We start from the raw sequence: 13940 nt of genomic DNA, 5'->3' as shown, positions 1-13940 counted from the left end.
AGATATTAAAAAGAGAGTTGGGATAAAAATAATAAAAATAGCTTTTTTTCCTCACTTTTCTTCATGTGCTATCTTTTGTAATCTGATAAATAGTTATTTTTTCCTGACCTGAGAAAATCAGTAAGTATGACAAATTACAATAATATTAAAGTCATATAATACATAGTTTGGCTGTATCAAAAAATAGTTTTGATTATGCACTCAACTAACTTTTCTTAAATTTCAACTCAATATATCACCAGTTCCTATATGTAAAGAATTTCTAAGTGAATCATTTCTGGAAACCAAACTTCTGGAAAGAGAATATTAAACCATGAACATGTCAAACAAGACCCTAAGTCTTTCGTGAAAATAGACTGTCTTCCAAAAATAGTAGAAATCAGTCAAGTTGTCACAAATTCATTTTCATCTGATGCCCTGTAATAATCTAACTATAAAATCCCCATTGTATTTAGATCATGTGTGTGTGTGTGTGTGTGTGTGTGGTGTAAATATTTGATAATGGTGTACACACACATATTCAGCATTTTCATTAACATAAATGCAAAATTACTCTTGTAAAAGAATAAAATATCCTTCTCAGATGATCTAGAAGCATGATATCATTAAGAATGAAAATACTGAAGTTTCAAGCTTGAGCCAGATGTGATAAAAGCTCATTCACATAGATTGTCTGTTAATTCTTGCAACATTCTCATCATCCTCTCCCTTTTCAAGATGAAAGAATGGTTTTAATGGGATTATAAATTGCCTAGTAAATGGTAGAGGAAGGAATCAATCCGAAATACGTTTAACTCTGTTCTCAGTCTTACAGCAGGTTGCCTCTCCCCAAAACGTAATCCAATTTGAAAATCATTTGGCAATTTCAAAAATGTTGTAGAACATTTTAATAATTTTTGAATAAACTACGGCATGATGGAATTTTTTTTTACTTTGTAGAAGACATTACTGTTCACATCGATTATGGAACAGAACAATTCAAAATATTTATTTTATCAATTTTGGATAAAAGTGAGTTCTCTGTATTTAGCCTGGCAGCAGGTGATATATTTATCACTACATATGGATATGCTGGAAATTCTAAGAATTCAGGAAAGCTTAACAAACCTGAATCTACAATAGAAGAGCTTTCTTTTCAGTGCCCCAGTCTTCCCTCCAAACCCACTTCCCAGCCTTCTCAACTACACTGGAAAGGAAATGACAAGCATTCCATGAGTTAATATGTAGTCAATGATAGGAATGTCTACCATGTAGGAAGAAGGTAGGTGCTCATTTTAAAAGCCTTAGAGAACAGGTACTATTAGATAGGGACAAATAAACAGAGATTGGTTATTGCCAGAAACCTTGTGGATCAGGTCAATAAAAACTTTAAAACAAGAGATGCTGGGAATAATCAATACTAAGCTACATGACTTCTCAGGAAAGGGCAGCATTCACTAGAGCAGGAATATTTCTAACTATCCATAAGGATAGAAATTTATGAAAAAGTTTACATTTTATTTATCATTTGCCTGGCCTCTTTTTGGACCTTGTATAGGTCTTCAGATGGAAAAACCTCCAAACTTTTTCTGGTTGATGTGTGTGTTAGTATATGGCCCCCATTCTAATGTTAATAGTACATGAACTTGGTTAGGACACAAATAAGTCACTTAGCAAGTATGAAAATATATGGAGTTGATTTTAATAAGTGAAACAGACATGTATGCTTAAATATTACACAGAAAAAGCTGTAGAAAAAAACTGTGAAAAAGTCATTTGACTTTTGTTTGATCCAATTCCATGCCTCTCCCCATGACAGTAGGAGCATGCACCCTGGGTTCTTGGTGGCTCCACTGCCAGGCACACTCTCCTGCTACACTGACTCAAATCTCACCCCCTTACATATTTCTGTAAATCTCATCTGTCTTTCCTTTAAATATCTTCTTTCTCATGCTAATTACCTGGGGAAATACATTGCACTGAAAACAATATGCAACTTCAGCCGCTAATTCAACTATTGGTGAGAATGAACCAAAGTTTACTTTTAGTCTGACTTCTTACAGAGTAGAACAGTAAAAAATTTTATTGTTTAATTTTGATTGAATGAAAGTCAAGATACAACAGAATATTTTGAAGTCTGGATGGCTGCCAAAATAGGTTTGATGTCCAAATCCATTAATATAATATTTATATGCACGTACAAACTCATACGTAATCATACTTAATATGTGTACTGCAAACTGTGGTTGTCTGTGAAGTTAAAATAATGGATTTGAATCAGCTATACATGGCTTAATAATCCTCTAAGAGTTTTTTTGTTTGTTTTTTTGAGACAGTGTCTCGCTCTGTTGCCCAGGCTAGAGTGCGTTGGCACAATCTCGGCTCACTGTGGCCTTGACCTCTCAGGCTCAAGCGATTGTCCCACCCAAGCCTCCTGAGTAGCTGGGACCACAGGAGTGTGCCCCTAAACACTGCTAATTCTTTTCTTCTTTTTTTTTTTTTTTTTGAGACAAGGTCACAGTATGTTGCCCACACTGGTCTAGAACTCCTAGGCTCAATCCATCCACCTCAGCCTCCCAAAGCACTGGGCTTACAGGTGCGAGACACTGTACCAGACCCAGATTTTTTTTTTTCCAATTTTCTCTAGGCTCTTATTCCCAGACTACACATTTAATAAGAAGACTTGGTATGTGTCAGGCCTTATTCAAATACTCTTACATATTATATCATTTAACCTTTAGAACAAACATGTAAAGGGAACTGCAGTCACCTCCATTCACAGATGAAATGGGGGAAATCAGTTATCCTGCCCAAGAAAACACAGTGGTCTCTCATGGGCCTGGGATATGAACTTGACTCTGTGATTTCCAGTGCGTAGCCCACAGACAGTGATAAATAAATATTTGTGGTTGATAGCACAAAATCTTACAAAATCTCTGGCACTGTGTCTGTTCCAGGTCACACTGTAAGTAAATTTAAAATGTGCCTATAAGTAGTAAAGCTTAAGACATTCTATAATCATAAATAATTCAAAAAACCAAAATTTTGAAATTGCTTTATTTTTACTTAGACTGGGAGAAATTTGGTTAAGTGTTTTGTTTCCAATGTAATGTGCTTCATAAGATAATGCAGCATTAATATTTAATAATACAATTTTCTTTAAGTTGTTTTTATATAATTTAATCTTTTTAAAATGTACCATTTGCTCAGATCCTGAAATAATCAAATAGATGTATTAGAAGTTTCTAAACAAGAGATATTTTGTGGAATGTTCTTAATAAATAACATGACTTATATATAATATTTATATTATAAGTTTATACAATATGAAATATTTATGAATAAAAAATAAGAAATTGAAGGAGAGGAAATGTATATTTTCTCTCAAATCACAGGCTCCCATATAACTCTTTATTTAATGTATATTATCTTTTATAACCAAATTATATAGAACTCTACCCCCAATTAAATATGACATTTTATGTATTGAATAATTAGAAGAAATAAATTTTTTATTAATTAAAATTTTTTCAATATTATTTATGAAGGTTCTGTTTCAAAACACTCATTTATTGATCAAATTATGATGTGTATATATTAGCAAAGAACGAATAGAAAAATAACTTTTTTGCAATATTTTTTCATTAAGCATACATTTTAATATTTTAATCTGGTTTGCTAGACCAAAGGTGCAATAAAAATACTGAATACCAATTTCTGTATTAAAACATCTTAAGTTAATGTTACCTAAAGGTCAAAAGCACATGAATATTTCACAGAAGGCATTTTACACGTTACACATTTCATCTCAATTCTGGTCATGAATTATTTCATCAAGTGACTGCTACATGTTCAATTCTAAGAGATTAGTTTTCTACCAAAATGCAACTTTAAAGAAAATGAATAACAAATGCTGCCTTTGTAGTCAAATAGTTGCTTTTAAAAACATGCTTTTTAGGCATACTCTAAAAAGTGGGGCGGTTTTGTTTTTGTGTGGTTATTTTCGTTTTGTTTTTGGAGCTGAGAGAACAGCCAAGCTTTTTAGGCAATCTTTTTACCCACTGGAGTCAGCAGAAGGATGCCACCTGGTGGAAATATGAGCAAATTCTAAACCTTGTCCGATTGACCATTAAAAAAAAATATATATATATACTCATTTAATAAACCTTGAGAGTCTCATCACCAGGGACAAGTGATACAAAGATCAAAAAAAGTTCACATGAATTCATGAGGATCTACCTTGTTCTTTTTATATTATATAGATCAGCAGAATCATATTAAGTTAACTTTAAAATTTCCAGAGCTATTATCAACATGCATAGTTGAAGCTTTAAACAATTCACCCATTTCATATTCAAGGTAAATTTGTGTGTGCGCACATACACACACACACACACATACACATGTAATTTGCAATTATTTGTTGTATCGTGATTGTATAGAAGTTAAAAGGTGAGGCTTCAGACCTCAATGAGATCCTGGCTAAGTCTCACCTCCACCACTTTTAAAGACAAGTTTGGCCAAGTTGCTTAACTTCCTTAATCCTCTGTATTCTCATCTATAAAATAGGAATAAAAATAGGATCCACCTCAAATAACTGCTTTGAGAATCAAATAGAAAAATACATTCAATAAATGTTACTTTATGAACTTTGAGAATAGTACTCTGCCTGTGGTAAGCATTCAGGAAGTAATTTTTTAAAATAATAATTACACTTAACCACTTAAGTTCTTAGACCTTTCAATGTTAATTGACATATTGATCATGTTAAGAAATGATTGTGCCTACTCATGTTCAAGCATTTGTTTTTAGACATTTTGTAAATGTGGAGTGTTATGAAAGCAACAAAAATAACTGTTATAAATATTTTTTAATCAAAGAATCTTTAAAAGAAAGATTATTAAGATGACAAAAGTATTTCCAATGATTCAGAATATTCATAAAATATACAGTCCCTCCTATTCTTGTTGTCACCATTCTTTAGGGAGGGAGGAAATGTTCTCTTGCCATGGTACCCTGTGCCAGAGGACAGTAACAGATCAGATGAAACAGGAAGGTTGAGCCCTCTACAGGACTATAACAGTAACCAAATTATATGGTTCATAACCACTTTTAGTTAGAGAAAGGATTATGGTCTTCCACTGTGCTATACGTGAAAATAGGTGTTTGATGGCCTCAGGACAAGGCATCTTTGAGGTTTCATAAAAATCTTTACCATAGAAAGTAGAAGATATTTTTGGCAACATGCAATAGCTTAAATCATTCAAAATCAATACATAGTGGTTGATTTGCTGGAACATATGCCCTATTTAACCACTAGGTATAATTTCATAAAGGTACATTTTAATTTAAATTTGTATTTTTTTTGGAAATATAGAATCCAGCACAACTAATTACATCTTTATGCAGCTATTAAATCTAGTATTGCATGAGAGTTGTGTGACTATTGCAGAATTAAACCATAATGACTAATATGGCTAATAAAAGCTGAGTAGTCTTACAGAAAGTAGTTTAAGCTTTCACAAAAATCATTCATATTATTTGTCCATCATTTCATAGTCAAGCTTTGAAAAAATACATGCTAGATATGGTTATTTTCTGGAAGTGCTTTGAAAACCCTCTCTGTGATGCTCCCACATATATTTCAGTTGACTTTCTTTGTAAAATCAATCTATTTTATTTTAACACATGCATAAGACGCATAAAACTGACATTTAAAAATCATGTCAATACTCAGAAAGGCACTTAAACATACTCTATTAAAGCAAGAGTTCTGCAAAGTAGACACTCCCTGAATATTTGAAGTGACTATTAAAAAATGCTCACTAATAAGAAAAATGGATTCGAGCTTGAACCTATCTCTTCATATGAATTTTAAGTTATCCGATTAATCCTGACAAAGGGATTCGTTGTGCATAGACAGTGTGTCCACTATTTACACATACATTTTCAGCTTCTGTGTCCTCTGTTCTGCTTCTGCCTCCCCACTTCCACCATCACTGAACTGTTTGCAGCGCCTCAAGTAACCAGCTGGTGTCACAGGTTAGTGAGCAAAGATTTCATGTGGGGACTCTCACCTGACTAATCATTCCTATTGGTAGCATCATTCCAAGAGCAGTAGAGAGGCTCGGCGGCTTGTTAATGAAATTTAAGGGCTGTCAGCCTGAAAGAGGATGTTAAATCCGTGTTCCTGTCCTGAAATTATTTTTATATATCTGCTAACCAGTTTTTACATTCTCATGTGTGTTGGGGTTTGGGAGGAAGGGGTATAAAAGGAAGGGAACATATGATGTTTTAATATTTTCATACTTATCTAGGAGTATGGATCAAAGAGGATAGTTTAAGAAAACCAAAGCTTTGTAAAAACTGCCAACATTCGACCCCCTCCCACTAATAACCGGGAAGGGAGCTTTAACTCATTGAGTAATCCCCACCACCTGTGTGAAACATATGTGAGGGAAATGAGAAGGGGAGGGAAGGGGAGAAAAGAGACCACAAGCCAGGAGAGATGAGCAAGTCTGCAATATTAATAACAGCATCCCTGGCACCGCCTCCTGGGCCTCGCCACCACTCCTGGGCGATTTGGACAGCTCCCCTTAACAGGCTCTTTAGTGCTTAGAATACCCGAAAAGCCGCTTCGCTGCCGGAGCCTAGCTGCGTGCTCTCCCTTCATCCCAGGCCAGCAATAATCAGGGAGGGTTTCTGCCAGGAACGCCTCCAACAGGCTTCGCAGAGCACTCGGAGCAAAGATCCCTAACCCTCCTACCCCAGGGCTTGGGTCCTCCGGGCCCACTGTTAATCCCTGACCTAAGTGCAGCGCTCTCTGCCCAGAGTCTCTAATTGATGTAAACGTGACCGCACCTCCACCAGGCTCAACACAGCCTCCCTCCTCCTCCTCTTCCTCGTCCTCCTCCGCCTCCTTCTTGCCAGGGCGTCTCAGCGCTCCCTCCCGACCCTCCAACTTTGGAAAAAGAGCGACACCGAACTCCCAAATCACCCCAAATCACGGAAAGAGATGAGAGACGAGATGGGGATCCACAACCGTGCGGTTATGCCAAAGATTTCTAAAAACAAAAAAACAAAAACAAAAACAAAAACAAAAACAAAAAAAAAAGGGGGTGGTGGCGGGTGTGGAAGGACGGGAAAGAGACGGGAATAACCCTCAGCCCACGCAGGCCACCTCATCTCTGCAGACACAACACATCCAAAACCGGCAAATCACTAAAGCCAGCATATTCCCATCTCCCATTAATAATTAATGCCTTGCTGCTCCCCAAGCTCCGTTCCACTCAGTAGACTACAGATGTCTGGGACACTCTTCCCCCATCGACCCCCGCGACCACCCCACCTCAAAAACACACACCGGTCTCCTCAAAAGAAACAAGAAAGGAGAGGAAAAACTCGCTCCGCCTAAAGGTCATTTGCCTACGCCGGTCGCTTTGGCCAGCGAGCGTCCTGGCTATAGGAAGCCCAGGCTCGAACCCGGCAAGTGGACAGCAGGAGCGCAGCAGATTTCTTCCACGGGCGTTAACAGGGAGCCAAGAGGCCCATTCCTTGGCCCTGACCACCTCTCCCTCCCTTGGTGACCCGCCCGCCGGGGCTCCCCGGGGCACCTTCAGCCTTTACCTCTCTCCCCCCTTCCCCGCGGCTCTCCACCTTGCGCATCCTCTCGCCCGGCCCGGAGCGCACTCACAGGCTCTAACTTCCCGCAGAGTCCATGGATAAGCTGGAGAGCCTGGAACTGGGGCGGGGGGAGGGTGGGAAGAGGGAGGCGTGGGAGCCGAGCCTGGGAGGAGAGGCGGGGGGAGCGCGGACGGGAGCCACCCCTCCTGGGAGGGCCTGGCCGCAGTGCCAACTCTCACCTGGTCCGCCGGCTGCGCCTGGCTCGCCCTGGCCCCGGGGGTGGGCTGCTGTTCCTGCTTCATGGCTGTCATCGCCAGCGGCCCGCGTTGGCGCTCACTTCCTCGCGGGCACTTCAGACTCGGGGACTGTCACTTGGCAGTGATCGCATGTCACAGGCGCCCGTCGCTCTCGGAATTGGCGGAAGGGAAAGCGGCAGCGACGGGGTGGGGGGAGGGGAGCGACAGGGAGGGGAAGAAGAGCGGCACCAGGCAGCTCCCCCTTGCAGGATCCCTCCTTCGGCTACCGAAGACCCTCTAAGTCCCCACTCTCCCCGCCCCCCACCACCCGAAAGCGAAGCAAGCCTGGGAGACCAGACACTACCAAGTGACAAGTTAGTGGAGCGGCGAGCGGCGGCCCCCGGCACCTGACCGAGCTGGAGCTACGTCTCCCAGCTCTGTAGGAGCCCGGCTCGCATTCACATTCTACCGCAGTCCGCGCCCCCCGCCGCCCGCCCCCCAGGGCTCCCCGCGGGTGCTCAGCGCGCCAGGTGGAGCAGCCGGGTGCCGCGCTCCAGCATCTCCCCAGCAACCGCAACGCGGGAGAGAGCCCTGCACCGCGCGAGAGCTCCCCACTCCTGCGCCCAAGCCTGCCGGTTCCGCGTTACCCCGCCACACACAACCCCCCGCCCCCCGCGGGCTTCTGCTAAAACCCGGAGAAGCGGAGTGCGCCCGTGCAAAGCCCTCGGTGGCTCCAGCTCTGCCACTGGGCATGCTCCGGCGCCCCAAAAGGCAGGGGGCAGTCGGGGACTGGGGGCCCGGAGCCATCAGGGAGGCGGGCAACACCTGTCGGGACCGGAGGGGTTGTCTCAGATTGTAACCTGAGGTTCTGCACCTTCTGATTTGGGGCAATGGCTATCCTTTAGCCTCCAGCCCAGATTCTCCTACTAGCTGCCTGGGTAATGCCAGTGGAATTCCTAAAGGTTGGTTAAAAACAATAATAACTGTAATGATGATAAGAATCTGACACTCACTTTTTTTTCTTTTTCTTTCTTCCTGGACACATGTAGGAAAACCTTCAAATCTTAAGTCCTCCCAGCCTTTCCTTCCTTCAACATAACCCTTTCCCACTTAGAGTAGGTTTACTGAGCACCTACCACGTGCCAACACTCTGTGAGGCTCAGAGGGAGGGTTGCAGGGGAAAGAGACTAAACAATTCAAACCTGCCAAATTCCCTGGCTGCAGGGAGCTTATGTTGTGTGGGAATTGGGAACCTGGAGCCTGGACACAAATCGATGAGTCAGTGTAGCTCTAGGGAAGTTGAATTCATGTGGATAGACAAAGTCCACAGTTCATCCAGATGCACTAGCACGTGGCTTTCCCTGGGGCACCTAAAGCCTATGGACCACAAGCAGTCTCAGAGTCTCAGGCACAGGTTGTAGAGATTGCTCACCAGAGAAATGGCAGGAGTGAGTTGAATATTTAGATGTTAATGGAGTCAGCACAAGACAGTTCCAGCCGAGGGGACAGAGAATATGGGGGAGTAGAGTAGCACTGAGTTGGGCTTTATTGGCTAAGGACTGGCTCCCTTCTTTTAGCCACTTAGTTCATTAATTAATCACTTCTTAACTGAAAGGCTTTAACTGAAAGAACGGTAGGAGCTGTCCTCCTGCCTTAGTAGTTTCCAAAACATGAATTATAATGTTGTCTCAAGTAGTAATTGTAACAATAGTTCTTATAAAGTATGTATTTTAACATAAATATATCAGTAACCGCCAGCAGAAAGATCGAATTAGGGGTGAGTGGAGATCTTGCTTTTCAAAAATATGTATTCCAGTGCATATTGTGAATGACCTATTTATTCTGTTTCAGGAGAAATAACATTTTGCTAGGAATAACTTTGCAAGTTCCAAAAGCAAAAAGCAAATATTTTTAACAAATGAAACATCAGTATAATAGCTACTGGGCAGTTTATCCAGTAATTCTGACAATCTACATATTCCCTCAGATGTAATTTTTTTGGATGGAGGGGGTCTGATTTATTCAGAAAATGTTTCCCTCTTTATAGTTTTCTCTTCTGTTGATTATTTGAGTATAATCATCCTTTCAATATGTTTCCATTTTGGACAATCTGCTAGAGTTGAAGGAATTTACTTTACTACAGAGATACCTGTCACATGGGATAAGTACATGCTACAGGGAGTTATCCTTTTACATAAGATTACTTATTTGATTGAGTTCAACTATTGAACTTGCATCTATGTTCTGAATTCAGTATAAAATCCACTTTATTACAAATAAAGACATACATTATTACATGTTTCATGTATTGGGGTGCATATATGTGTGTGAATTCTTTCTTCATTAAAAAATGCTTCTTTGATTTAAGTCTTTGTGTTTTGGGATGGGTTGTTATTTTGTCAAGCTAAGAACAGTTTTAGCTGTTGAGATGTAGGTTAAGGGCACTGATTAAAACTTAATCACAGGTAAACAGATTTTCCCAAAATAAATACTTTTAAAAAAAATGTATTGCAATTGAATTACAGTGTAAGATGTTCTACTTCATTTTCGATTTAATTTCTTACTGAAGAAAAAATTCTAAGGTCCAAAGAAGAAATGAAGGAATACCTTACACCTTAGAAGGGAATATTTGCAGTTCTGTTTTATATGGTTTCTAATGATGTTATTTTGAAAGAAAAAATGCAAAATATCCATTTACAATCAAATGTCTACAAATTTTTAAAACAACTAAAGTATATATAACCTTAATGCGGTGTAGATATGAGGGTTCTGTACCTGACTAGATGTCAACAGGTTGGTAATGCTGCTCCGTTAGAGCATGGAGGTATAGGACACAGTAAAGTCACATCTCTTGCTTCCACGATTTTACCTGGTAAAATTAAAATGTTTAGACCAGGTGTCCATTAAGATCTCATTTTCTATTTTTATGATGATATGTTGATATTATAAATCAAATGACTATTCTCTGAATGACAAATTATTTGTATATGTTTAAATTTTAGTGGGAGAGTCAATTAAGTAGTTAGAAATTTAAAAAAAAAAATCCATAGATAATTACCTCACAAAAGGCCCTTACCATCCACCACATTTTCCAGTGCCCTCTAGTTTTACATACACATATAGTCACAATTTTGTCTTAATAATATATTTAGAATTCAGAAATCTGAATTTTAAAATGTATTTACAAAGTATCATTTCTGAATATAAAAATCTAAAGAGAATTAAAAAAATACTTACAGAATATTTTGAGTACTTTTTATGTGTTATCTTTGATCAGATAATTCATGGACGAGTATACATTTTATAACATTCATTATAACAGCAAAAGAAGTTATTCTACCCTTTTCATGGAAAGAAATCAGACTCTCATAACTGAAAAAAGACTGTAGAAATCACCTAACAAAATTCCTTTTATTTTGGGTTATAAATATCTAAACCTTACAATACATGGCCATTTTATTCAGGAAGATTTCCTAGGATTCAAACTCCATCACTGTCTTCTGAAAATGTATTGCCTCAAATCCTAGTTTTGGGTTCACATGTAGACAGAACCCACAATGCTGCTTTCTCAATATATTCATTTGGGTTTCTGAAGTCATTCAAAAACTTCCTCACATATAACATTGTGAGTATCTATAATGTCTTTCTTTCTCTTGACATTTTACTCTTTAAAAACAGGATGTCAATACATCTCTCTTTACTTAGAACTATTAAGGTGGGTGATTGAGGACAGGTTCTGAGATTTAGATAATAATTGAATTAATTCAAGATTATCCTTATAGTGTTTTGGTATCAGTGGCAAAATTAGGTTGTTCCAGACATACATAGGTCATCTATGCAGCATTCAATCTTCCATCTCAAATAGCAGACACAGGACCAAAGAACCAAAATTGACTCTAACAACAGTCAAGTAAGAAATAAGGCCTGGCTAACAGCTGATATGTCAGAAAGACAAACGTCCCTTGAGATTTTGTGAAGTAGGATATCCTTTAGAGACAAACCCTTCAGTTTCAGATAAATTAGACAAGGCAAATAGTACTCCATAAGCAGCTAGTTGCCTGGAATCCCTCACTGCATTTTCCTTTTCTTTGCTCTCCTTTGTGAGATAAATCTGCAGTGTCATGTAAAGGCCACCTTGATGGGGATTTCCCTAGCATTAGCTAGTCCTCTACTGAGTGTCTATAATGAGCACAGCATCAAGAAGACAGAGTTCACGAGCTGTGTCTTCAGCAACTTGGCCTGAAATGTGCCCAATTAGCTCTTTGCAGATGACGAAACAGCTTTAGTTCACATCTTCTGCTACCACTTGGTTTCGATTTACAAATGACCTCTACTCACCTCAATCGGCTTTTGAATTCCCCAAAGTGCGTATATCTCCTTGGGCAGAAAACCAGTATGCTGAGCAATCCTCAGAAACAAGCTACATTTTAGAAGCTCTAACCAGTAAACTATAACAGGCATTTACTTTTAAAGAAAAAAGGAAGAAAGAAGTAAAGGCACTATATGTGTAAGTGATACCCATGTATATTACACATTCTGTTCTGAGATTCTTTCAGTATAAGTGAACTGAACTTTGTGTCAGTCTCTGACTTTGACAGGAAGACTTTCCTGTTATAAAAATTCATAGCCCAATTATGATCTCTGGTGGAAGCAGACAGAGTTGCAATATCCTGAGAGTCATTCTTGTTGCTCTCTGGAGACCTGAAGATATTGACAAATTGCCCATGACTACTGAGGTCCAGTGTTGTCAAATCTCTTTTTTTGCTACATGTAAAACCTCACATCTTCCTTTTACCCTACAGCCCTCTGTGTCATATATAAGGTAAATAAGACAGCAAAACAATGCAGATTATTTTCCTGTGTATGCTTTTCTCTCTATACGTATAGCAGAATTGTAACACCAAAACAACTTGAGAACATGAGAAATTTACTTGCTGTTGTTATGTATACCCATTAGATGCTTAACAAGGGACATGTGTTTATTTACTTAGCTCTTTTTTTAAAAAAGAGTCATCATTTAATGAATTGGTTATGTTGGCATAGTAAAAAAGAAAACAAAAACGCTTCCATCTCTTTGAGCTGATACTAGTGGTAATTTTTTTCTGATGTTCACAACACTTTAGAAACAGAATTAAGTTTTCTGAATCAGATCTTGTCTACAAATGACAGAAAGGTTGCTATATAAGGAGGAGCATTTAGAAACTTTGGCATGGCATTTGTTCTTTTGAGATAATGTCTGCCTGTGATGAATAAATTTTTTTGAATCTGGTATTTCTTGTTTCAATAACCAAGACAAGATTCTCTAATGATTCAAAATAATCTTCCTTTATTCTTTGAAAAGTACAATATTACTGAGCCTTCTCTTAGATTTAGACGTCACAGTGGTTAACCACCTTCTTTCCTTATAGAATTCCCAGAATAGCACAAACCACATTTCCCATTCTATAAAATCTTTTACAAATTGAAAGAGAAAGTTCTACTGTGAGATCTTGACTAATTTTTGGAAGGAAAGAAGATTTCCATCTTTTAACACTTCTTCAATGTTCAATTTGTTTTTAAGGATTTAGTACTAGATTCAAATTCTCCCATGAATTTTCCTCTTGGAAAACAAGAACTAGTTGAAGATTCAGGTGCAATAGCCCTAGAGCATCCACTGACATTAAAGAGTCCCTGGCATTGTCTCCACCAATTGACCTTCTACCACTGGGGATTTTTCTTACACCATTGCCAAAGGAAACTTGAGACCAAGTCCTCAGGTTCCTTTCACAATACAGAGTCGTGTGATTATACAAATAATAGTTTCAGGATATCATGGGAGGCAAAGTACATTGAAATAAGAAATATTAAAACACATCTTTCGTTACTGAACATTGTTTAATTCTGTTTAATCTGTTAGACACGATGAGTTGCTAGTGTAGATCCCTTGTTATATTCATCTGTCTGTCAATCTGTCAAACATCTATATTTTTTCGGGGGGAGGATAAGGAAATGTTTAAGTCACTCAATTTCTATCCTGAATATCTAAATATTTACTAAAGTCACAGATCGTTATCCAAATCAAAGAAGAAAGAGAAAGGAGAGGAAGAGACAAGGGAGAGTAGG

General features: G+C 38.8%; 1 protein-coding gene across 3 annotated transcripts in view; it reads right to left on the bottom strand.

The window, feature by feature from the left end:
• DPP10 (dipeptidyl peptidase like 10) overlaps positions 1-13940 on the bottom strand; it is a 1408189-nt gene that overhangs the window by 668076 nt on the left and 726173 nt on the right. The window contains exon 1 of one of the 3 annotated variants that reach the window (XM_064382829.1): positions 7842-8256. The exons of 1 other annotated variant lie outside the window; for it this stretch is intronic. In XM_064382829.1, coding sequence (XP_064238899.1) covers positions 7842-7913 — 72 coding nt within the window. In that variant the 5' untranslated portion in view covers positions 7914-8256. Of the gene's footprint in view, positions 1-7605; positions 7723-7841; positions 8257-13940 lie in introns of those variants that run through there. One more of the 3 variants, XM_064382831.1, reaches the window with a different exon arrangement.

The sequence above is a fragment of the Aotus nancymaae genome, unplaced genomic scaffold (assembly GCF_030222135.1).
Source record: "Aotus nancymaae isolate 86718 unplaced genomic scaffold, 86718_ANA_hifiasm-v0.15.2.pri h1tg000029l, whole genome shotgun sequence".
Taxonomy (NCBI): Eukaryota; Metazoa; Chordata; class Mammalia; order Primates; family Aotidae; genus Aotus; species Aotus nancymaae.
Note: the sequence above shows the minus strand (reverse complement) of the source record. Positions and strands in the feature narration are given on the sequence as shown.